General features: G+C 55.9%; 1 protein-coding gene across 1 annotated transcript in view; it reads right to left on the minus strand.

Moving 5' to 3' along the window:
- The window catches only part of LOC134339687 (1-phosphatidylinositol 4,5-bisphosphate phosphodiesterase beta-3-like), a 149,476-nt gene that overhangs the window by 33,957 nt on the left and 93,444 nt on the right, over positions 1-22,075 (minus strand). The window contains exons 6-20 of the mRNA XM_063036388.1: positions 19,558-19,611; positions 18,514-18,589; positions 17,724-17,824; positions 16,909-17,075; positions 16,119-16,265; positions 14,382-14,539; positions 11,169-11,251; positions 10,688-10,772; positions 9,586-9,766; positions 8,442-8,537; positions 5,724-5,797; positions 4,917-5,013; positions 4,605-4,689; positions 2,694-2,818; positions 1,010-1,164 (exon numbers count right to left, since the gene is read on the minus strand). Coding sequence (XP_062892458.1) covers positions 1,010-1,164; positions 2,694-2,818; positions 4,605-4,689; positions 4,917-5,013; positions 5,724-5,797; positions 8,442-8,537; positions 9,586-9,766; positions 10,688-10,772; positions 11,169-11,251; positions 14,382-14,539; positions 16,119-16,265; positions 16,909-17,075; positions 17,724-17,824; positions 18,514-18,589; positions 19,558-19,611 — 1,684 coding nt within the window. The remainder of the gene's footprint in view (positions 1-1,009; positions 1,165-2,693; positions 2,819-4,604; positions 4,690-4,916; positions 5,014-5,723; positions 5,798-8,441; positions 8,538-9,585; positions 9,767-10,687; positions 10,773-11,168; positions 11,252-14,381; positions 14,540-16,118; positions 16,266-16,908; positions 17,076-17,723; positions 17,825-18,513; positions 18,590-19,557; positions 19,612-22,075) is intronic.

A 22,075-nucleotide genomic window follows, 5' to 3' on the forward strand; every position in this document is an offset into this window, starting at 1 on the left:
AAGATCTAAGACAAGAACTTTAATCACCAAGGCACAGAGAAGGCCTCAGAGCTAATGGACAAGTCAGCATTATTGCATTAGAATGTTTAATTCTTAGATTAGTTTGTTAATTTCTTTACAGTTTAACAATTACCTGCTTGCATTTTTTATAACCACTTTTATAAATGTAACTGTTCGGTATGTTTCCCAGTAGTCACAGTGTGTATATGCAGTTGTTCAGTGTGTCCCCCTAATGGTCACAGTGTATATATGCAGTTGTTCAGTGTGTCCCCCTAGTGGTCACAGTGTGTATATGCAGTTGTTCAGTGTGTCCCCCTAGTGGTCACAGTGTGTATATGCAGTTGTTCAGTGTGTCCCCCTAGTGGTCACAGTGTGTATATGCAGTTGTTCAGTGTGTCCCCCTAGTGGTCACAGTGTGTATATGCAGTTGTTCAGTGTGTCCCCTAGTGGTCACAGTGTGTATATGCAGTTGTTCAGTGTGTCCCCCTAGTGGTCACGGTGTGTATATGCAGTTGTTCAGTGTGTCCCCCTAGTGGACACACTGTGTAATGCAGTTGTCAGTTGCCCCCTAGTAGTTACATTTGTTTGACTCCAGAAAGCTCCGGAAACTATTATTAGAATAGGGGCTTTCTGACTGACTTTATCTGCAAATTTGAATGGAAAGTTTCTTATCTCTGGACATAAAAAGAGCTGACACACAGCAGCACCAACGTTCTCTTTGCTCCCCTGTCTTTTCTGCCCCCGTTTCCTGTCCGATTTTCAATCTGTTCTATTAACACTTCGTCAATTGGCCGTGAAGCGATTTCCTGACCTCTGAAAGACCTTCAGATCAGAACGGACCTGACGGGCCGAAGGGCCTGGAGCTATCAAGTCCCCCTCCACCCCCCCCATGATGCTGAGAACCTGTACTCCCCGAGCCGCAGGATCGAGGGTCCAAAACCCTGCTCCAGGGGTCCCAAGGCTGAAGTAACGTCGGGAGGAGAGCTGGGAGAGGTCCCTGCTGCTTTACCTTGATGGAGACCGTGTTGGCCACGACCCCGTCCACAATGTTCTCGGTGAAGGGGTCAAAGTGCTTGTCCATCCTCCGCATGAACTCCGGCTTGAGGATGTATCCGCTCCCCCCGTTGTACTCGAAAATCCCCATGTTCAGCTGCATCGGCAGGTCTGGGGGGAGCGGACGGGAGGGAGGGTCAGCAATGCAGGACGGCGAGGGGGGAGCCCACCCTCGGAGAAAGGGAGAGGGAGAATGAGGGGGGGCGGGTGCGAGGGGTGCTGAATGGAGAATGAGGGGAGGTGAGGGAGGAAGAGGATGGGAGGGGAAGCGAGGGGGAGGGAGAGAGTCAACGAGGGAGGAAGGAGAGTGGGGGGGGAAGGTGGCCAACAGAAAATCCGAGGGAAAAGAGAGTGGGAGGAGGGAGAGCAGAAAGGGGGAGGGAGAAGGGAAGGGGGAGGGGGAGAGGGAGGGGAGATGGAGGGAGGAGGGAGAGGAGGGGGAGGGAGGAGAGAGAAAGGAAGGGAGGAGGGAGAGGGGGAGGGAGAGATGTAGGGAGGAGAGAGAGGAGAGGAGGGAGGGAGGAGGGAGAGGGGGAGGGAGGGGGGAAGAGGAGGGAGGAGGGAGAGGGAAGTGGTAGTGGGGGAGACCGAGGGGGTGCAGGGAGGAGACAGAGGAGGGGAGGGAGGGAGGAGGAGGGGAGGGAGAGGAGGGGAGGAGGGAGAGATGGAGGGAGGAGGGAGAGGGAAGTGGTAGTAGGGGAGACCGAGGGGGGAGGGAGAGGAGGAGTGAGGAGGGAGAGGATGAGTGAGGAGGGAGGATGGAGTAGGGAGGAGGGAAGTGGTAGTGGGGGAGACCGAGGGGGTGCAGGGAGGAGAGAGAGGAGGGGAGGGAGAGGAGGGGAGGAGGGAGAGATGGATGGAGGAGGGAGAGGGAAGTGGTAGTGGGGGAGACCGAGGGGTGCAGGGAGGAGAGAGAAGGAGTGAGGAGGGAGAGGAGGAGTGAGGAGGGAGGATGGAGTAGGGAGGAGGGAGGAGGGAAGTGATAGTGGGGGAGACCGAGGGGTGCAGGGAGGAGAGAGGAGGAGTGAAGAGGGAGAGGAGGAGGGAGGAGAGAGAGGAGGGGAGGGAGGAGCGAGAGGAGGAGGGAGGAGAGAGAGGAGAGGAGAGGAGGAGGGAAGAGGAAGAGGAGGAGTGAGGAGGGAGGAGAGAGAGGAGGAGTGAGGAGGGAGAGATGGAGTAGGGAGGAGGGAAGTGGTAGTGGGGGAGACCGAGGGGGTGCAGGGAGGAGAGAGAGGAGGGGAGGGAGGGAGGAGGAGGGGAGGGAGAGGAGGGAGAGGAGGGAGAGGAGGAGGGGAGGGAGAGGAGGGGAGGAGGGAGAGATGGAGGGAGGAGGGAGAGGGAAGTGGTAGTGGGGGAGACCGAGGGGTGCAGGGAGGAGAGAGGAGGAGTGAGGAGGGGAGGAGGGAGAGATGGAGGGAGGAGGGAGAGGGAAGTGGTAGTGGGGGAGACCGAGGGGTGCAGGGAGGGTGAGGAAGGGGAGTGGAGGGGATTTGCGGTGTGAGAGTGGGAGAAGAAAGCTGAAGGTGGAGAGGATAGAGACCGTGGGTTTGGGAGGAGGGAGAGTGAGCGAGGGGGAAGAGCTCGGGGGAGGTGTTAGAGAGTGAGAGGGGAGGGGAGGGGAGGGACACCCCGGCACTCACCGAGGGTCTGGAAGTTGAGTGCTACCATCTGACAGCCGGTACTCCAGAAGACCTGGGGCATGTAGTTGGAGGAGTCGACGCGGGTGCCCTTGGGGTAGATGCGGCTCAGCTGTTTCTTGTTGTATCTGAGAGGGTCGTCAAGGAGAAACCGCTGGTCAGGCTGCCCTCCACCTCCGCCAAGGACCCTCACCGCGCCTCCGACTCCCCCCACCGCGACCTCGGCCGCAAGACCTGCTGCCTGGCCGGTCCACCCCCTCGTCTCCAGGTCATTTCAGGTTACGGGGAGAAGGCGGGAGAATGGGGCTCAGAGGAAAATTAAATCAGCCACCATCAAACGGCAGAGCAGATTCGATGGGCCGAACCTTGTAATTCTGTTCTTGTACCTTATTGTACTACCTCCGTGACCGTAACACCTCCTCGCTTTCCCTCGAACCACCTGGATATCGCTGCCGGGGAAGGAGCTGCCTATCGCTGTGTGGCTCGCCGTGGCAGGCGGGTAGGCCTCTGCCTCGAGTGGAGTCCCCCTCTTTCCAGGAGTGTCGGTGCTATTGTATGTGAGGGGTTTTCTTTTTTTTTCCCACTGCGTAGTATAATTGAAATGGCTTCTTTGTTATGTTAACTGCTGAGAAAGTCCACCCGCTAGCAGTTTGTTTGGATCACGTTACTGATAAGAAGATGTTACGAACCAATTGGGATAGTTGTTATGCTTTTGGTGTATTTGAAGATACAGTATGCGCGGGGTTTTGGGGCAGAAGGTGGGAGAGAGAGGCAGAGGATGAACGAGGTGCTGTGAGTCCGCTAACGGGGTCGGACCCCAAGCGGGACGTTCGGCGAGGAGACGGAGACGGACTCGTGTGGAGCGTCTGGTCGACCACCGTTGCTGGTCCCAGGCGGCCGGTCGAGGTGGTCCGAGGGGTCGCAGGGTGAAGAAGAAGGGTCCTGAGCTCCAACTGTTTGTGCACGAAGAGATTGAACTTTGATCAGTGTGGCGCCTTTTATCTTCCTTTTATATTTTATTCTCTATTAATTATATAGTTCCAGTAATATCTATAAACTGTAAAGCATTTAATCGTATCTGGTGTATTGTCTGTTATTTGGGTGGGGTGGGGTACATCACACAGCATCCACACAAACTAATTACCCAGTTTGGCGGGGCCGAGGGCTGTTTCCCTAGACGACAGTGAGCCGAGCGACCCTGAGGCTGGCCGGTGGGGGGGGGGGCTACACGTAGGATGGTGTCGTGGTTCTGCGTTTATAGATTGGACTATTGCGTTTACGGACTGTGGACTTTGTCACACTTACGGATTTATATCTTGAATTTTTTTTAAATCACCTGTTCCCTGTCAGTTTTGTTGTCCGAGGGGAGGGTGTTTGGGGGGGGGTGGTGATGTTCTGTTAGTTTGTTTTGTGCAGGGGAGGGGTTGTTTCTCAGGGGTTGACATTCCTGTTCCGTTCTGTGTGGGGGGAGGGGTGCTTGTGGGGGGGGGGTCAATGCTCAATGCTCCTGTTCCATTTTGTGCGGGGGGGGAGGAGGTTTTGGGGGGTTTGCCGTTCTGTTTTTGTATGGGGGAGGGGGTTGATGTTTCTTCTTTCTTTGCTACGTGGCTATCGGGAGAAGGCAAATCTCAGAGTTGTATATGGATACACACTTCGAAAATAAATCTACCTTTAAATCCACTGATAATCTGAGTGAGGCCTTGCAAAACATACCTCAGCGCATCTGGCAATAAATAAACTTTCAGGTCCTGTCCAAAACCACCCTAGTACTCTGTGCAGGCCTTGTGCCTGACTCCCTCTTCCTTCCTAACCAGCAACAGGCCTCAGGCCCAGATGGCTTCCAGTTCCCTGAGGCCTAAACACAAGCCAGGCCCTCAAACGCCAGGCCCCGCTCAGCCAGTCAGAGAAGGATACTCCACAAACTCCACCGGCGATTTGGTGAGCTGCTCCAAGCCTTTCGTCTCCACCATCGATGACATCTCATAGAATTTGTTCCTCTCTGCGGGGCGGAAGAGCGGACATAATGAGGCCTACAGGAACGGGTGGTCTAATCTAATCTAATATGCTGGAAAGACTCAGCAGGCCGGACATTGCCCAAGGAGAGAGAAGCAGTGTTAAAGCTTCTGGCCAAAGACCTTTGGATGGAGCTGGGGAAGAGATCGAAGAGTAGACGTCGAGAGAGAGACAGTATCGAGGGCTGCCCCCCCCAGAAATGCGTGAACTTACTGCAGGCCACTTCGAAGGACTTGAACTTCACTGGCTCCACGTAATTGACCAGGGTAGACATCTCCTCGGTGGCGTTGACCTCGCTTCCCGCCGTGCCCTGCAGGTCAGGGGGGAGGTTGCGGAGGGGTCAGAGGGCACGGGTTGGGGGGGGAGGCATTAGTCCCATGGCAACAACCTCAAACCGACCTCTCGCTCAACAGAGTCCGTCCCTTGCCAGAGAGTTGAAGAGAAAACCAGGCCCCTCGGCAAAACCCACTGCAAATCCCCAGAAGAGCACCACCACTTTCCATCCCGATCCCACCCCTCCAGCAAAGAGACCACCCCCCTCCATCCCAATCCCACCCCTCCACCAGCAAATTTACCGTTTCCAATCCAACCAACAAGGAAGCCACCAGTTGGGGTTGGAAGGCCACCAATCCCAATCCTATCAACAGAGACGCCACCCCTCCCAAGCTCAGTCTCTCCCCTCCAACATGGAGACCATCTCTCCCAAATCCCGCTCTCCAACAGAAAGACCAATTCCAATCTCACCCACTCAACAGAAGACATCTCCTCTCCAATACCAGGCTTCCTACAGGAAGTCCACCGCTTCCGGTCTTACCCTCCCCAACGAGGAGATCGATCGCCCATGCCAACCCCAACCCTCCACCAGAAAGACCACCCCTCCCAATCCCAGCCCTCCAGTAGGAAGACCACCCCTCCGCTGGGCAGGACTTGTCTCCGTCCCCACTGTTATCTAAAAGACAAGGAGAGGGTCCATTTCCCCTGTGGGTTAACCATCGTGGGTTGGTCACATTCGAGACCCACCTCGTCAGTCGAACTCGACTGTTTCTTCAAATCCTGCTCCTCCTCCTCGTCGAAGTCGCTCTCCGCTTCCCGATCTGGCAACACGGGGGCGAGCGGCGGTTAGATTGGGCGGTGCTGCCAGCCTCCAAACCCTTCGACCTGCACAGAGACCGCTCCCCCTCCCATCGTCATCTCCACCCACCCCTCCCTCGAACGCTCCCAGGTCTTCCCCTCTCTGCGGTCTCCCCCAAAACCTACCTTCGCAGGAGGAGATCGTGCAGAAATATAACCCCTCCCCCCAAATCTTATCCATCCTTACACAGCAGGGCCATGATTCATTGCCATAAAACATAAGAATTAGGCCACTCGGCCCATCAAGTCTACTCTGCCATTCCATCATGGCCGATTTATTAACCCTCTCAATCTCCATTCTCCTGCCTTCTCACCAAACCTTTGACGCACCTGACTAATCAAGAAGCCAGCCATATATGACTTGGCCTTTTCAGTTGTCTGTGGCGATGAATTCCACAGATTCACCACGCTCTGGTTAAAGAAATTCCTCCTCAGCTCCATTCTAAAGGGACGCCCTATGATTGTGAGGCTGTACCCTCTGGTCCTAGACTCCCCCACTATAGGAAACATCCTCTCCACATCCACTCTATCTGTGTCCTCTGGTCCTAGACTCCGCCACTGTAGGAAACATCCTCTCCACATCCACTCTATCTGTGTCCTCTGGTCCTAGACTCCCCCACTATAGGAAACATCCTCTCCACATCCACTCTATCTGTGTCCTCTGGTCCTAGACTCCCCCACTACAGGAAACATCCTCTCTATCTGTGTCCTCTGGTCCTGGACTCCCCCACTATAGGAAACATCCTCTCCACATCCACTCTATCTGTATCCTCTGGTCCTAGACCCCCCCACTATAGGAAACATCCTCTCCACATCCACTCTATCTGTGTCCTCTGGTCCTTGACTCCCCCACTATAGGAAACATCCTCTCCACATCCACTCTATCTGTGTCCTCTGGTCCTCGACTCCCCCACTACAGGAAACATCCTCTCCACATCCACTCCATCTGTGTCCTCTGGTCCTAGACTCCCCCACTACAGAAAACATCCTCTCCACGTCTACTCTATCTGTGTCCTCTGGTCCTAGACTCCCCCACTATAGGAAACATCCTCTCCACATCCACTCTATCTGTGCCCTCTGGTCCTAGACTCCCCCACTATAGGAAACATCCTCTCCACATCCACTCTATCTGTGTCCTCTGGTCCTAGACTCCCCCACTATAGGAAACATCCTCTCCACATCCACTCTATCTGTGTCCTCTGGTCCTAGACCCCCCCACTATAGGAAACATCCTCTCCACACCCACTCTATCTGTGTCCTCTGGTCCTTGACTCCCCCACTATATGAAACATCCTCTCCACATCCACTATCTAGGCCTTTGATAGGTCATTTTTCTGAAGCCCAGCGAGGACAGACTCAGAACCATCAAGTGCTCCTCAGATATGAAAGGAACCATTCTCCTCTGGCCCCTCTCCAGAGGCAGCGCGTCCTTTCTTAGATTTGGGGTCCAAATCCGCTCCCAGAGGCCTGACTGTATCGAGGCAGCGGCGAGTGTAGGTGGAGTCCGCGGGAGGGGAGGTTTGTGTCCGCGGTGCGCCGAGCTGTGTCCACGGGGCTGTTTCGTTCCTGCGCTGCAGGGAATTGGGAGGGGTCTACGGGGACGGGCCGTGTACCCTGATCCTCCTGAGGAAGGGGGTGAGGTTCTGAGACACCAACGTGGCTGGACCCCAACAGACTGTCGTAGATATTCAAAACCCAGTAACCTGGCGCCCTCAACCACTGATGCAGACAGGAGGTGGACGGTAACAGTCTGCTCCCCAGGGTGGGGGGAGACCGGGGCCAGCATGGACTGGACGGGCCAGAAGGCCTCTCTCGGCGGCGTGCTGAAGCAAGGAGGCGGGGCGAAGCCGGGAATTTCGGAGATTTTTATTTATTTGGAGCTACAGCGCGGAACAGGCGCTTCTGCCCAGCGAAACCCAGCCCCCCACCCCCAAATTTTAACCGTAGCCTAATCACAGGAGTGTTGGCGCATGGCCAAGTGGTTAAGGCGTCGGTCTAGTGATCTGAAGGTTGTGAGTTCGAGCCCCAGCCGAGGCAGCGTGTTGTGTCCTTGAGCAAGGCACTTAATCACACATTGCTCTGCGACGACACCGGTGCCGAGCTGTATGGATCCTAATGCCCTTCCCTTGGACAACATCAGTGTCGTGGAGAGGGGGGACTTGCAGCATGGGCAACTGCCGGTCTTCCACACAACCTGAGCCCTGGAAACCTTCCAAGGCGCAAATCCATGGTCTCATGGGACTAACGGATGCCGATAAAAATCACGGGACAATTTACAACAACCGATTAACCCACTGACAGGAATGTCTTTGGACTGTGGAGGAAACCCAAAGGCTCATGGGAGGGAACATACAAACTTGCTGGCAGAGGGCGCTGGATTTGAACTCTGAACTCCGACACCCCCCCAGCTGCGATAGCGTCGCATTTGGCCGCTAAGCTACCACGGTTCCTGTGGTCAAGCCGGCTTGTGGTCACTCAAGGACACAGCCCCTCCCACTGCCCCAGGGTCACCTCCCCGCGGGAAGAGGCTGGCTCACCAGCCAGATTTCCCAAACCCACTCCCCCGCTCCGATCCCCACCGCCTTTCCCGAAGCCGGCCTTACTTACCAATGGACTTCCTGGGAACCTTCACCGCCTCCTCCAGGTCCCGGGGTAACTGGCAGTCGCCGTTGGCCAGAGGCCGTCCCGCGTCTCCCGCCTCCACTGTAAGAGAGGACGAGAGGGCGTCAAGCCACAGGCAGCGAGAACAGTCGGCTGTCGATTAGGGAGACAACTTAACTGAGTTCAAAAGTTCAAATCTATCGCCATCTGACCATACACAGATACAACCAAACGAAACAACGTTCCTCTGGGCCAGGGTACACCCACACAACACATGTCACACACACACATCAGACAAAATATTACCAGAGATGAGTTGGTGAAATATCATTCAAAAATGCATGTAGCACGCAGCACAGGTAAAGAGTAGACAGTGGGGGGGAGGGGGGAGGGGAGAGAGGGAAGAGAGGGAAGAGAGGGGAAGAGAGGGGAAGAGAGGGGAAGAGAGGGGAAGAGGGAAGGGGAAGAGGGGGAAGAGAGGGGAAGAGGGGGAAGAGGGGGGAAGAGGGAAGAGGGGGGAAGAGAAGAGAGGGGAAGAGCGGGGAAGAGGGGAGGGGGAAGAGGGGGAAGAGAGGGGAAGAGAGGGGAAGGGGGGATGAGGGGGGAAGAGGGGGAAGAGGGGGAAGAGGGGGAAGAGGGGAAGAGAGGGGAAGAGGGGGAAGAGGGGGAAGGGGGGAAGAGGGGGAAGAGGGGAAGAGAGGGGAAGGGGGGAAGAGAGGGAAGAGAAGGGAAGAGAGGGGAAGAGGGGGGAAGAGGGGGAAGGGGAGGGAGGGAGGGGGGAAGAGGGAAGGGGGCAGGGAGGGGGAAGAGGGGGGAGGGGAAGGTGGAAGGGGGGAGGGGAAGGGGGAAGGGGGAAGGGGGAAGGGGGAAGAGGGGGAAGGGGAAGAGGGGGAAGGGGAAGAGGGGGAAGGGGGAAGAAGGGGAAGAGGGAGGGAGGGAGGGAGGGGGAAAAGGGAAGGGGGCAGGGAGGGGGGAAGAGGAAGGGGGAGGGGGAAGGGGGAAGGAGGAAAGGGGAGGGGGAGGGGAGGTTTGGAGATGGCAAATGGGGGGGTTGGAGATGGAAAGCAGGGAGGGAGAGAATGGTGGTGGAGGAGGGTGAGAATGAGGGGAGACGAAGAGGAGGGAGTGAGGACAGTGCAGTCCAGGTTACCTGCACTGGGTGAGGTGGGCTCCCCGATGCTCCCTGCTTCTATGTAGCCCTGGGAGGTCTGTGGGATCAGCTTGTGCCTCACACTGCCCTCACCCACCTTCCCCTGGTGCTTCTTCTTGTTCTTGATGAGGATTCGGCCTTTCAGCTCCTGGGGCGACGGGAGGACCACACCGGGCTGAAGCTGTGGGGGAGAGGAACAGTGACCCTCACCAACCGGGAACACAACAGCCCCCTCAATTGTCTGCTTGTATTTTAAACATTTCGTATATAAATGTAACTGCTTAATATACTTCCTAGTGGTCCCAGTCTATATATGCAATTGTTCAGTGTGCCCCCTAGTGGTCACAGTGTGTATATGCAGTTGTACATTGTGCCCCCTAGTGGTCACAGTGTGTATATGCAGTTGTACATTGTGCCCCCTAGTGGTCACAGTGTGTTTCTGCAGTTGTACATTGTGCCCCCTAGTGGTCACAGTGTGTATATGCAGTTGTACATTGTGCCCCCTAGTGGTCACAGTGTGTTTCTGCAGTTGTTCAGTGTGTCCCCAAACTCAAAGTTTATTATCAAAGTAGAAATATACAGCTCTGAAATTCATGTTCTTGCATTTGGGTATACTTGTGTGCTTCTGGAAAGTTCTGGGTGCTTCTCTGTTGCTGCATTATTTGAATAGGATCTTTCTGATTGGCTGACCCTTACCTGCAAATTTGAGTGGAAGTTTCTTACCTATGTGTCTAAAAAGAGCTGCCCCACGTTGGCGCCATCTTCTTCTTCTCTCTCTCTCTCTCTCTTTTTCTGCTTCTATCTCCCTTCATCTTCTGTCTTTCTTTTGCCTCTCCCTCTTTTCACTTACTGGTCGTCTAAGCCCGCCTGTTTCCAACTAATGCTGAATAAAGCAATTGTGAGGCCACACAATTTGTCCCTCCTTCCTGGTTCCGAAAAAGCCTCAGACCGAAGGGTCAGAATTCCACACGCAGTCACCGGGCACGGATGCCCACTCACCCTCCGGCAAGGGATCCTCGTCCCCACTGCCGGGGTCAGATCCCACACGCGGGATACATTCAGACGGGTGAACCCCCTGCGCCAGGAACAGACGTGTACTTACTGGATATTTCTCCAAAGGGTCGATCAGCAGAGCCTCGCCAAAGATCGTCCGGCAGTACTCCGCCATCTTGGCTTGCTGCTTGGAGCTGAGGAGAGGGGACAGAGGGGTGAGGAGGGCTGGTGGGAGGGGGCACGTCGGGATGGTTGTAGCGGAGCGGGAGAGGGAAGGATTTGGTAAAGGGTCAGAGGCACAGGGTAAGATGGTTGGAGAGGGTAGGAGGGGAGAAGGGAGTGGGAGGGGAGGTGAGGCCAGGCAACGGGAAGGAGGGGAGGGGAGGGGAGGGAAGTGAAGGAGAGGATGTGGAGGAAAGGAACGAGGTTGGGTCGAGGCGGCAGAGGGGAGGGGAAGGTAAACCGAAGGCCATCAGAGAGAGACGCTGATAAAGGAGGGGAGGAGATGCAGAGACGTGGAGGGACAGATATCGGGGGGGGGTGAGGGACAGCGGCCGGGATTGAGGGAGGTGGGAGGCGGCTTCACTCACGAGTCAACGTGGTTCTCGAAGGACAGGATCAGAGGGTAGGGGCTCGTCTTGAAGGCGCTCTCCGCGATGGCTTCAATCACCTCCTGTTTGGGGGGTGTGGGGGGGTGGGTGACGACAAGACACCAGCCATCAGTGACTGCTGGTCCCCCTCCCTCCTTCCCAACCTCACCTCCCCCATCTCCTCCAGCCCAAACTCAGATCGGCGGGAGGGGGCTGGTTACCGCGGGGGCTTCTGAGAGACGGGCGCACACCATTCGGACAGACAAGGGCTGGTTAGAGACAGTTAACACCAAGTTTGTATGTGGTAACGCACGTCCCACAAATCTACACAAGCTTTCTCAGGAGCGTTGGTCAGGGGTAACTAGGAGTACTGTACGCCCATTTCTAGGAAGGAAGGTGCTGGCATTGGAAAGGGACCACAGGAGGTTCACGAAATTGACCCTGGGTTAACGTACGAGGACTACGGGTTTAGAAGATCTCATTGAAACCTATTGAATATGGAATGGATGTGAAAGGAAGCTTTATCATGGGGGAAGACGAGGACCTTTACAGAAAAGATGAGGAGGAACCATTGGGTATATTTAAAGCAGAGGGTGATAGGTTCTTGAATAGTCAAAGGTTATGGGGAGAAGGCCAGGGAATGGGGTTGACAGGGAAAATAAGCCAGCCATGATCAAATGGTGGAGCAGAATTCAAATGGCTCCTGTGTCTCATGGTCCCAAGAGGATAGATGAAGGCATGGTGATAGATGCCCTCTATGTAGACCTCAGCAAGGCTTTGGACAAGGTTCACTACGCTAGGCCAGCCAGGAAGGGGAGAACACTAGCTAACAAGGACTGGGTAGCGCCGTGGCGTAGAGGCTAGCGTAACGCTCTAAAGCGGCAGCGGTCGGACGACCCGGGTTCAATTCCGGCCGGCTGCCTGTAAGGAGTTTGCACGTCCTCCCCGCGTGACCTTCCTCCGGGTGCTCTGGTTTCCTCCCACATCCCAAAGGATGTACGCATCGTCGCGGTTACTACGTTGCGGGCATGTTAGGTTGGTGCCAGAGGCTGTGGCGACACCTGCGGGCAGAAACCCCCACCCCCAGCACATTCTCGGACTGCGTTGGTCGTCGACACAAATGACGCATTTCACTGTATGTTCCAATGACGTTCTCTGACAAATAAAGACTAGCTATGTGTCTCAAGGTTTGATGTTGGGACCTCCATTGTTTGGCATTTGTTGCTCGTCTTGTACTCTGTTCAAGCAGATCAAATCGTTACACAGTGCACTGAGGGAGAACAAGGTAAAACAATAAAAGTGCAGAATTGGGTCAAAATGTTCACTCAGTGGCCACGTTATTAGGTACACCTTTGCTCGCTAATGCAAATATCTAATCAGCCAATCACGTGGCAGCAGCTCAATGCATTAAAGCATACAGACACGGTCAAGAGGTTCAGTTGTTGTTCAAACCAAACATCGGAATGGGGGAAGAAACGGGATCTAAGTCACTTTGACTGCGGGATGATTGTTGGTGCCAGATGGGGTGGTTTGAGTACTTCAGAGACTGCTGATCTCCTGGGATTTTCACGCACAGCAGTCTCTAGAGTTTACAGAGGATGGCGTAAAAAACAAAACACATCCGGTGAGTGGCAGTTCTGTGGGCGAAAACGCCTTGTTAATGAGAGAGGTCAGAGGAGAACGGCCAGACTGGTTCAAGCTGACAGGAAGGCGACAGTAACTCAAATAACCACACGTTACAACAGTGGTGTGCGGGACAGCATCTCTGAACGCACGATACGTCGAACCGTGAAGTGGACGGGCTACAGCAGCAGAAGACCACATCGGGTTCCACTCCTCTAACTAATAACGTGGTCACTGGGCGTACAAGACATGATTAGGAAGTTTGCAGATGACGCGGCACTGAGTGAAGACAGCTAGAAAATATTACAGGGGATCACAGCAACACACACACATATTGCTGGAGGAACTCAGCAGGCCAGGCAGCATGTATGGAAAAGAGTGAATAATCAATGTTTCGGGCCGAGACTCTTCATCAGGACCGGAGAGAAAAAAAAGATGAGGGATCCTCATCATTTGAGTAAGTGGGCCAAGGAATGGCAGATGGCGTTTAATTTGGGTAAGCGTGCAGGGCTGCATTTTTGGGAAATAAATCAGGGTAAGATTTTTAAGTGAACCGCTGAGCATTAGCGAGTGTTGTAGAACAGAGGGACTACTGGTACAGGATACCCTGCTCCACCGAGGTCTCGTCACGAGGACACCGAGCTGCTTACCGGTCACCCCTGCCACACACACTACGCGCATTTTCAATGACACTTTGTTAATTTTATCTGTGGTAAGATTATGTGTCGTGTGGCTGCACCGTGCTCCAGAGGGAACGCTGTTTCGTTTGGTTGTACATGTGTCTGGTCAGATGGCGACAGGCTGGAGCTCGCGAGTCCCGAGGGCGGAGGTCCACGGGGGCGGAACGGGGGGCTCGTTTTGCGGTTGTTGCCCCGTTGCGTTGAGAACCGTGGGGCCACAGGTCGACAGGGCGGTGAAGGAGGCGTCGGATTTCGTCCGTCCAGACCGACGCACCCAAAACTGAGGAGGGGAGGTAACCTCGATGGAAGGGAATGCGCAGTCCACCTTTCGGGCCCAGACCCTCCATCAGGACTGAGAAGGAAGAGCACGGAGGCCAGAAAGGAAAGGGAAGGGGGTGGGGGGAGGAGGACAGCTGGAAGGCGATGGGTGAAGCCAGCTGGGTGGGAAAGGGGAAGGTAAATCCGACAGGAGAGGAGAGTGGAAAGCGAAGGAGGGCTGGGGAGACAAGAAGCAAGAAGGGTTAAGGGCTGAGGTGAGAAGGGAGGTTTAATAGGAACCTGAGGGGCAGGGCTGGTGGGTGTGTGGAAACCTCTGAGCTGCTGGAGGCAGGTACGTCAACAATGCCTGAAGTGCCTTTGGTCAGGGCAAGCGCCAAACGGAAGCTGATTAGATGGGGATCTTGGTTAGTATGACTGGATGGGCAGAAGGGCCTTTTTCTGCGCTCTGTGACTCAGCCCGTGCCGCAGAGACCAACCCACCTCCCCAAGCCCCATTAACCACTTCTTGCCTCCGTCTCCACCGCTTCCATCCCTCCACAACGGCCCACCCCGCTCCCCCTCGTGAACAAGCCCACCCTCTTCGCTTCCTCCCCAGCGCCAATCCCTCGCTCCCCCCGCCCCCCGCTCTGACCTTGAAGGGCACTTCGGTGGTCATGGTGAAGCCGTGGGTGATGAAGGGCTCCTCGTCGGGGGGGCGTCCCTTCCAGCAGTCCAGCTCGACACAGCGGCAGCCCGTCAGCAGAACCTGTCGGTACATCTCCACCGAGGAGTTCCCCGCCAGCTGGCCCGCTGCGGGGGCGGGGGGAGGGGTAGGGGGAAGAGGGGGGAGGGGGAGGGGGAGGGGGAGGGGGAGGAGGAAGAGGGGGGAGGGGGAGGGGAGGGGGAAGAGGGGGGAAGAGGGGGAGGGGGAGAGGGGGGGGAGGGGGGAGGGGGGAGAGAGGGAGAGAGGGGGGTGGATGATGAGAAGAGGAAAGATGAGGAGTGGAGAGGGCAAGAGAAGAGTGGAAGGAGGGATGGAGGGTGAAGAAGGAGAGAGTGAGGAAGGAAGAGGGAGGGAGGGAGAGGGAGAGAGGGAGAGGGAGGAAGGAAGAGGGAGGGAGGGAGAGGGAGGATAGAAGAGGGAGGGAGGGAGGGAGGGAGGGTAGAAGAGGGAGGGAGGGAGGGAGGGAGGGTGGAAGAGGGAGGGAGGGAGGGTGGAAGAGGGAGGGAGGGAGAGGGAGGGAGGGAGGGAGGGTGGAAGAGGGAGGAAGGAAGAGGGAGGGAGGGAGAGGGAGGAAGGAAGAGGGAGGGAGGGAGAGGGAGGAAGGAAGAGGGAGGGAGGGAGAGGGAGGAAGGAAGAGGGAGGGAGGGAGAGTGGAAGAGGGAGGGAGGGAGAGTGGAAGAGGGAGGGAGGGAGGGAGGGTGGAAGAGGGAGGGTGGAAGAGGGAGGGAGGGAGAGGGAGGGAGGGAGGGAGGGTGGAAGAGGGAGGGAGGGAGGGAGGGTGGAAGAGGGAGGGAGGGAGAGGGAGGGAGGGAGGGAGAGGGAGGGAGGGAGGGAGGTTGGAAGAGGGAGGAAGGAAGGGAGAGGGAGGAAGGAAGAGGGAGGGAGGGAGGGAGGGAGGGAGGGTGGAAGAGGGAGGAAGGAAGAGGGAGAGGGAGGAAGGAAGAGGGAGGGAGGGAGAGTGGAAGAGGGAGGGAGGGTGGAAGAGGGAGGGAGGGAGAGGGAGGGAGGGAGGGAGGGTGGAAGAGGGAGGGAGGGAGAGGGAGGGAGGGAGAGTGGAAGAGGGAGGGAGGGAGGGAGGGTGGAAGAGGGAGGGAGGGAGAGGGAGGGAGGGAGGGAGAGGGAGGGAGGGAGGGAGGTTGGAAGAGGGAGGAAGGAAGGGAGAGTGGAAGAGGGAGGGAGGGAGAGGGAGGGAGGGAGGGAGGGAGGGGAGTGAAACTCAGTGATGGTCACGCAATCCTACTCACCATCTCCACACCACCGTCCCACCTCATCGACAAACCCTCCCCACCCTCTCCCGTCCTCCCTCTATCCAGCCCTCTTCCTCCAACTGTCCTCTGTCCCCCTCCCACCATTCCCTCCTCTGCCTGCCCCTTCTCTGTCCTCAGCCCACCCTTCCCCCTCGAGCCCCCGCTACTCTCACACCCCGAGCCCTCCCTCCTCATGACCACCCTCCCCCTCGAACTCTCCAACTCACGTACTTCCCCCTCGTCCCCTGCCCCCTATACCCTCCCCCAACCCTACACCGAATACCCTCCCCCTCATCCCCTGCACCCAATACCCTCCCCCCAAGCCTGCCCGAATGCCCTCCCCCTCGACCCTGCTCCAATACCCTCCCCCATTCCTCTCCTATGACCCCCAATACCCACCCCCTCGTGCCCCCCGTACCTGTGAGGTAGGTGTTGTGGGACGAGTTGATAAAGTAGTGAGGGAGGGGCTGGTTCATGTCGTCGCTCACGTCCAGCTTCTCGGGGGCAACGATGTCGTTCTCGGCGCCGTAGAGGAATCCCGAGAATCCGTCCAACGACACCTGTCCTGGGGTGGGGGGGAGCACAGGGTGATCCCACGGGGGCACGGGGAGCGATCCCACAAGGGGCACGGGGAGCGATCCCACACAGGGGCACGGGGAGCGATCCCACATAGTGAAACCCCACACAGGCATAGGGAGATCCCATGGGGGGGGCGGGGAATGGCATAGCACAGTCCCAGAGACACAGGGAGATATCACACGGGTATGGGGCAATCCCACACAGAGGCACAGAGAGATCCCATGGGGGGAACAGCATAGCACAGGGAGATCCCACAGGGGTGACAAGGTGATTTCATGGGTGACTTGGACACAGGGGGAGAACAGGGCGTAGGTTTCCAACGGGGATGGGGGGGGTGAGGTCCCATGCACGGGAGGGCGGTCAGATGGGGGCACGGTACGGGGGGATAACCGGTGGGGTGCGGGGGTGATCTCACGAAGGGAAGGGCAGAGCACACAAACCGAGGGGGAGTGGGGGAGGGGAGTGAGCACAGCATGATCCCAGAAGGGCAGCTTCAGACCATAGGGGAGTGGCACAGGGCGATCCCACGTAGAAGGCACAGGGTGATCCCGCGGAGGGAGTGCCCACAGAGTCCGCTGCCCGGGACCCCTCCCCTCCCCGAACACGCGCCCGCCCCACGTGCGACCCACCTTTGTTGGCGAAGTTCCTGTTGGGCTCGTACTTGGCGACGAGCTGCTGGACCTGCTGGCTCTTCAGCGGGGGGTAGAGCACCTCGTTGAGACGGGGGTCCCGCTGCCGGAGGTTGATGAACTCGATCATCTGCTCCAGGGTCAGGTACGGCTTCCCTTTGGCGCCCCTGAAAGGCGTGGGGAGAAAGCAGCTCAGCCGGGACGTCCCGCCAGTGGGGGGGGGGGGGAGAGACGGAGAGGATGTGGCCTGGGGTACGACGGGAGGGGTGGGAGAAGGGAAACCGTACGTTGTCAGGGAGGGATGGGAGAAGGGAAACCGTACGTCGGTAGGGTGGGGGAGAGTCGGAGATGATGTGGCCTGGGGTACGACGGGAGGGGTGGGAGAAGGGGATTCGTACATCGTCGGGGGGGGGGGGGAACGGAGAGGATGTGTCCCGAGCAACAACAGGAGGGGTGGAGTGGGAGAAGGGAATCTGTATGTCATCGGGGAGGGGGAGACTGGGAGGAGTGACGGGAGGGCCACGGGAGAGAGGCCATGAAAAGCCCAAGAAGCATTCACAGTCTGGCCCTGTCGGTGACGTAGGGGAGCGTTTCCAAGGAGCGACGGGAGGAGGGAAGGCTGCGGGGTACTCGCTGATCGGCGGACGTCATGGAGAGATGGAAGGGGGTCTCAGTCTGAGGAACGCCGGGGGGAATCGGAGTGGAACCCTTGCGATGTCGGGATGGAGTCAGCGGGGTGGGGTTGTGTGACGGGAGATGTGGAGGGGAGGTGCCCGGGGGGAGGAGAGGCTGCAAAAAGGCCAAGGGGCACTCACTGCTCGGCAAAGACCTTGTCGATGTCGGGCCGCAGGCACATCTTACTGACGAAGAAGTGGAAGACCTCCGGGGTGAAGTCCTCGGGTTTGATGGACTCGTGCTGATCACAGGGCGGGGGGAGAGGGAGGAGAGGTTAGCCAGTGCAAAGTGCCTACGTAACAGTCACAACTGCAGCTCCCCTTCCCGGCCAGGGGTGGTGCTGTGTGCGGCTCTCCCTGGGATCGGACCATGCGCAAGCTTGCCCCTTATTGACCTTTGAAACCTCAGTTACCCTTAGCACAAAGTTACAATGGGAAAGTCATGCTTACAGTTATACCTCCCCACCAGCAGCGGCTCTCCCTGGGATCGGACCATGCATCAACCTGCTGCCCCCCCCCCCACAAAGAGCCGGTGTTGACCTCAAAATCTCAGTCACCCTCTCCATGAATTTACAATAGTAACTGCCTATGTAAACGTCACGCTGCAGTTACACCTTCCCACCAGGGGTGGCGCTGTGTGCGGCTCTCCCTGGGATTGGACAATGCGTTAACCTGCCCTTTGATGAGCCAGTGTCGCCCTTGAAACCTCGGTCAACCTCTGCACAAAGTTACAGCGAGAGACGCCTATGTAAACGTCACACTGCAGTTACACCTTCCCACCAGGGGTGGCGCTGTGTGCGGTTCTCCCTGGGGTCGGACAAAGCATCAACCTGCCCTTTATTCAGCCGGCATCACCCAACCATCCTCTCTCCTGTCCCACACGCACCCTGGGGACCCTGGGCGAGGGGGAGGAGGAGGGTGGATCACTCACCCGACTGAAGTTGAGGCCGCAACAGTCCAGCGCGCTCTCTGCCCGCTTCTTGTCCACGGAGAACAGCTTGATGATGCTGCGGAGGGACGAGGAAACCACCCCCACCCCCGGGGGCGGTGGGGGGGGGGGAGAAGATCAGTGTTCAGCCACGGTGGAGGGGGACCGACACGGACAGACCAGAACCAGGCGGAGGCGGCAGGGAAAGAGGTCGGAAGATCAGACCCGACTGCGGATGGAGGGGAGAGACGGAAAGGAGGGAGATGGCGCTGTGGGGAGGGGACACAGAGACACAGCGGGAGGGAGAGTTGGAGGAAAGACCGATGAGGATGGAGGGGAGGCAGATGAGGGGGAGGGGGAGGAAGTGAAGTAGGGAAGGTCAGGGGAGGGGGGGAAGAGAGGAAAGAGGGGGAAGGGAAGTGGAAAGGAGGAGAGGAGGAAAGATGGATGAGGGGAAAGAGGGAGGGAAGGAGAAGGGGATGGGGAGGGAGGAAGGAAAGGAGGGAAATGGGTAGGGGAGGGGAAATGGCATGAGGGGAAAGGGGGAAGAGGTATGGATGGGGGGAGGAAGTGTAGGGAAGGGGGAAGAGAGGAAAGGAAAGAGGAGGGAAGAAGAAAGGAAGGGAAGGGAGATGGAACGGAGGAGGGGAGGAAAGATGGATGAGGGGGAAGAGGGAGGGAAGGAGAAGGGGTGGTGGGAAAGGAGAAGGGGATGGGGAGGAGGAGAAGGCGAGGGAGGAAGGAAAGGAGGGAAATGGGGAGGGGAGATGCACGAGGGGAAAGGGGGAAGGGAGATGGAGATGGACGGGGGAGGGAGGGAGGGAGATGGAGATGGACGGGGGAGGGAGGGAGGGAGATGGAGATGGACGAGGGAGGGAGGGAGGGAGATGGAGATGGACGAGGGAGGGAGGGAGGGAGATGGAGATGGACGGGGGAGGGAGGGAGGGAGATGGAGATGGACAAGGGAGGGAGGGAGGGAGATGGAGATGGACGGGGGAGGGAGGGAGGGAGTGAGTGGGGACCGAGGTGCGGCCAGGAGCTACTCACTTCTTGACGGGGATGTGCCCCTCCTGGTTGACCTGCAGTTTCAGTTTGACGTACCTGTGTGGGGAGAGGGACGTGTGAAATCCTGGTTGCCCACGGCAATCAATCTCACCCCCTCCCCAATGCCCTCACCACCCGTCGCCCTCCCTCCTCGAGAACAACCTCTGAGCCTCCTAACACCACCACCACTTTACACTACTATAAACTATTTTGGTTCTGATTGCGATTTTTACTTTGGGGAGGCGGGGGGAATTGGTTAATATGTTTATTTTTTTCTTGTGGATTCAGCTACGTGCCCAAGATGGGGCCGAAAGCAGGCCTCTCCTCGGACCCGTGCAGCCGACGGTAAACCCGACTCCGAGCTGCAGGGCAGTGTAGCGGTCAGCAGATCACCCCGGCCATCACTGGCCAGGGTTCCATTCCAAGGAGCTTGCACGCTCTCCCCGTGACCGCGTGGGTTTCCTCCGGGTGCTCCGGTTTCCTCCCACAGTCCAAAGGCGTACCGGTTAGGGTTGGTAAGCTGTGGGCGTGCTACGTTGGTGTCAGGCGCCTCCCCCCCCCCAGCACAACCCTCGCTGATTTGATCACATAAAAATTTCAATTAGTTAACCTGTCTTCTTTATGTGCTAAACAAACATTGATACAATTTAAGATGGAACATACAGCTCATATGTCTAAAGATAAATTAGCTCGTTTTTATTCTCATATAAACCCCATTTGTGATAGATGTAATTCTGAAGTTTTTCCTCGACTCATATATGTTCTGGTCTTGCCCTTTTTTGGATAAATATTGGAAAGATACCTTTCATATTATTTCTACAGTTTTGTGTATCGATTTACAACCTCACCCCATTACTGCAATTTTTGGGTTACCGATGATGGAAGAGTTACTTAGACCCTTCAGCCTGCCGGATGATTGCATTCCTTACATTAACGGCTAGAAGATCTATCTTACTGAATTGGAAAGAGGTCAATCCTCCTACTACATTTCAACGGTTTTCTCAAACTATATCTTGCTTAAATTTAGAGAAAATCTGAACTGGCACCTCTGATCCTTCGGTTAAATTTGAAGAAACTTGGAAACCATTTATTCAACATTTTCATATGCTGTAGTTTGACCTTTTTCGAATCCTTTTTTTTAAAACTAAAAATATACAGATAGAGGAGTGGAGTTAATGACATTAGCGATTGTATCCAATGTAATAAGTTAGCCCGACTTTGTTTTAGTTTTGTTTAGTTTAGTCTAGTTTTGCTCAGCTCAATTTAGTGCGTATTTTTTTTCTTTTCTAGTTTGGGTTTTTGTTTTAGTTTTTTTTTCCATTTATCTTTTACCATGTTCAATTATATTTAGAGTTGAGGAGATCTAGCATACTTGTACTATCAGCAGTTTTATAACTTGCAAACGTTAGCTATTAATAACGCAATCCCATTCTCTGTTTATCAATATTATTGTTATGTCTATGATTTTGAAAATTAATAAAAAGACTGGAAAAGAAACAACACATTTCACTGTTTCGATGTACGTCCGACAAATACAGTTAATCTTCAATCTTTGACTTTGAATAACTTCTTTTCCTCCCTCTACACATTGCGGGTACGACGGTCTCTACTTTTTAACGGGTTCTTTCTTTTGTGGCCGACCGAAAGCAGTCCAAACTCCAGGCTGCGCGAAGTGGGCACACAGATAATAAATGCACTTTGACCTTTGAACCTCTTCCCACAGGCCACAGACAGATGTCATTTTCCAAATCCCAAGCGGAAGTATCTCTGGATGTTAAGGGAATCGAGGGACGGGGTGCGAGCCCAAGCATCTGCCGCTGAGTGAGAGGATAATTCAGCTCCTGTCCCTCAGTATCACTCCCCTGAACAAGAAGCGGCGTCCCCACTTCCAAAGGAGATTGAAGCAAGGGAGGCTCCCTCTCTCTCCACCCCATCTTAACTAAAGTTTACAGGAGCACCATTGAGAGCATCCTGACAACTTGCGTCTCCATCTGGTCTGGGGGCAGCCGAGCATCCGACCGGAAATCCCTACAAAGGACTGTGAGATCTACTTTACTTTATTGTTGCCAAACGATTGATACTAGAGCGTACAATCATCACAGCGATATCTGATTCTGTGCTTCCCGCTCCCTGGAGTACAAATCAATCATGAATATTAAAAATTTTAATTATAAATCAAAAATAGAAAAAAGAAAAGGGAAAGTAAGGTAGTGCAAAAAAACCGAGAGGTAGATCCGTATATTTGGAGGGTACGGCCCAGATCCGGGTCAGGATCCGTTCAGCAGTCTTATCACAGTTGGAAAGAAGCTGTTCCCAAATCTGACCGTACGTGTCTTCAAGCTCCTGAGCCTTCTCCCGGAGGGAAGAGGGACGAACAGTGTGTTGGCTGGGTGGGTCGTGTCCTTGATTATCCTGGCAGCACTGCTCCGACAGCGTGCGGTGTAAAGTGAGTCCACGGACGGAAGGTTGGCTTGTGCGGTGTGCTGGGCTGATGGGATCACAGGGGTCTATCCAGAGGGGT

Source organism: Mobula hypostoma, chromosome 30, assembly GCF_963921235.1.
Source record: "Mobula hypostoma chromosome 30, sMobHyp1.1, whole genome shotgun sequence".
In the NCBI taxonomy this organism is placed as follows: Eukaryota; Metazoa; Chordata; class Chondrichthyes; order Myliobatiformes; family Myliobatidae; genus Mobula; species Mobula hypostoma.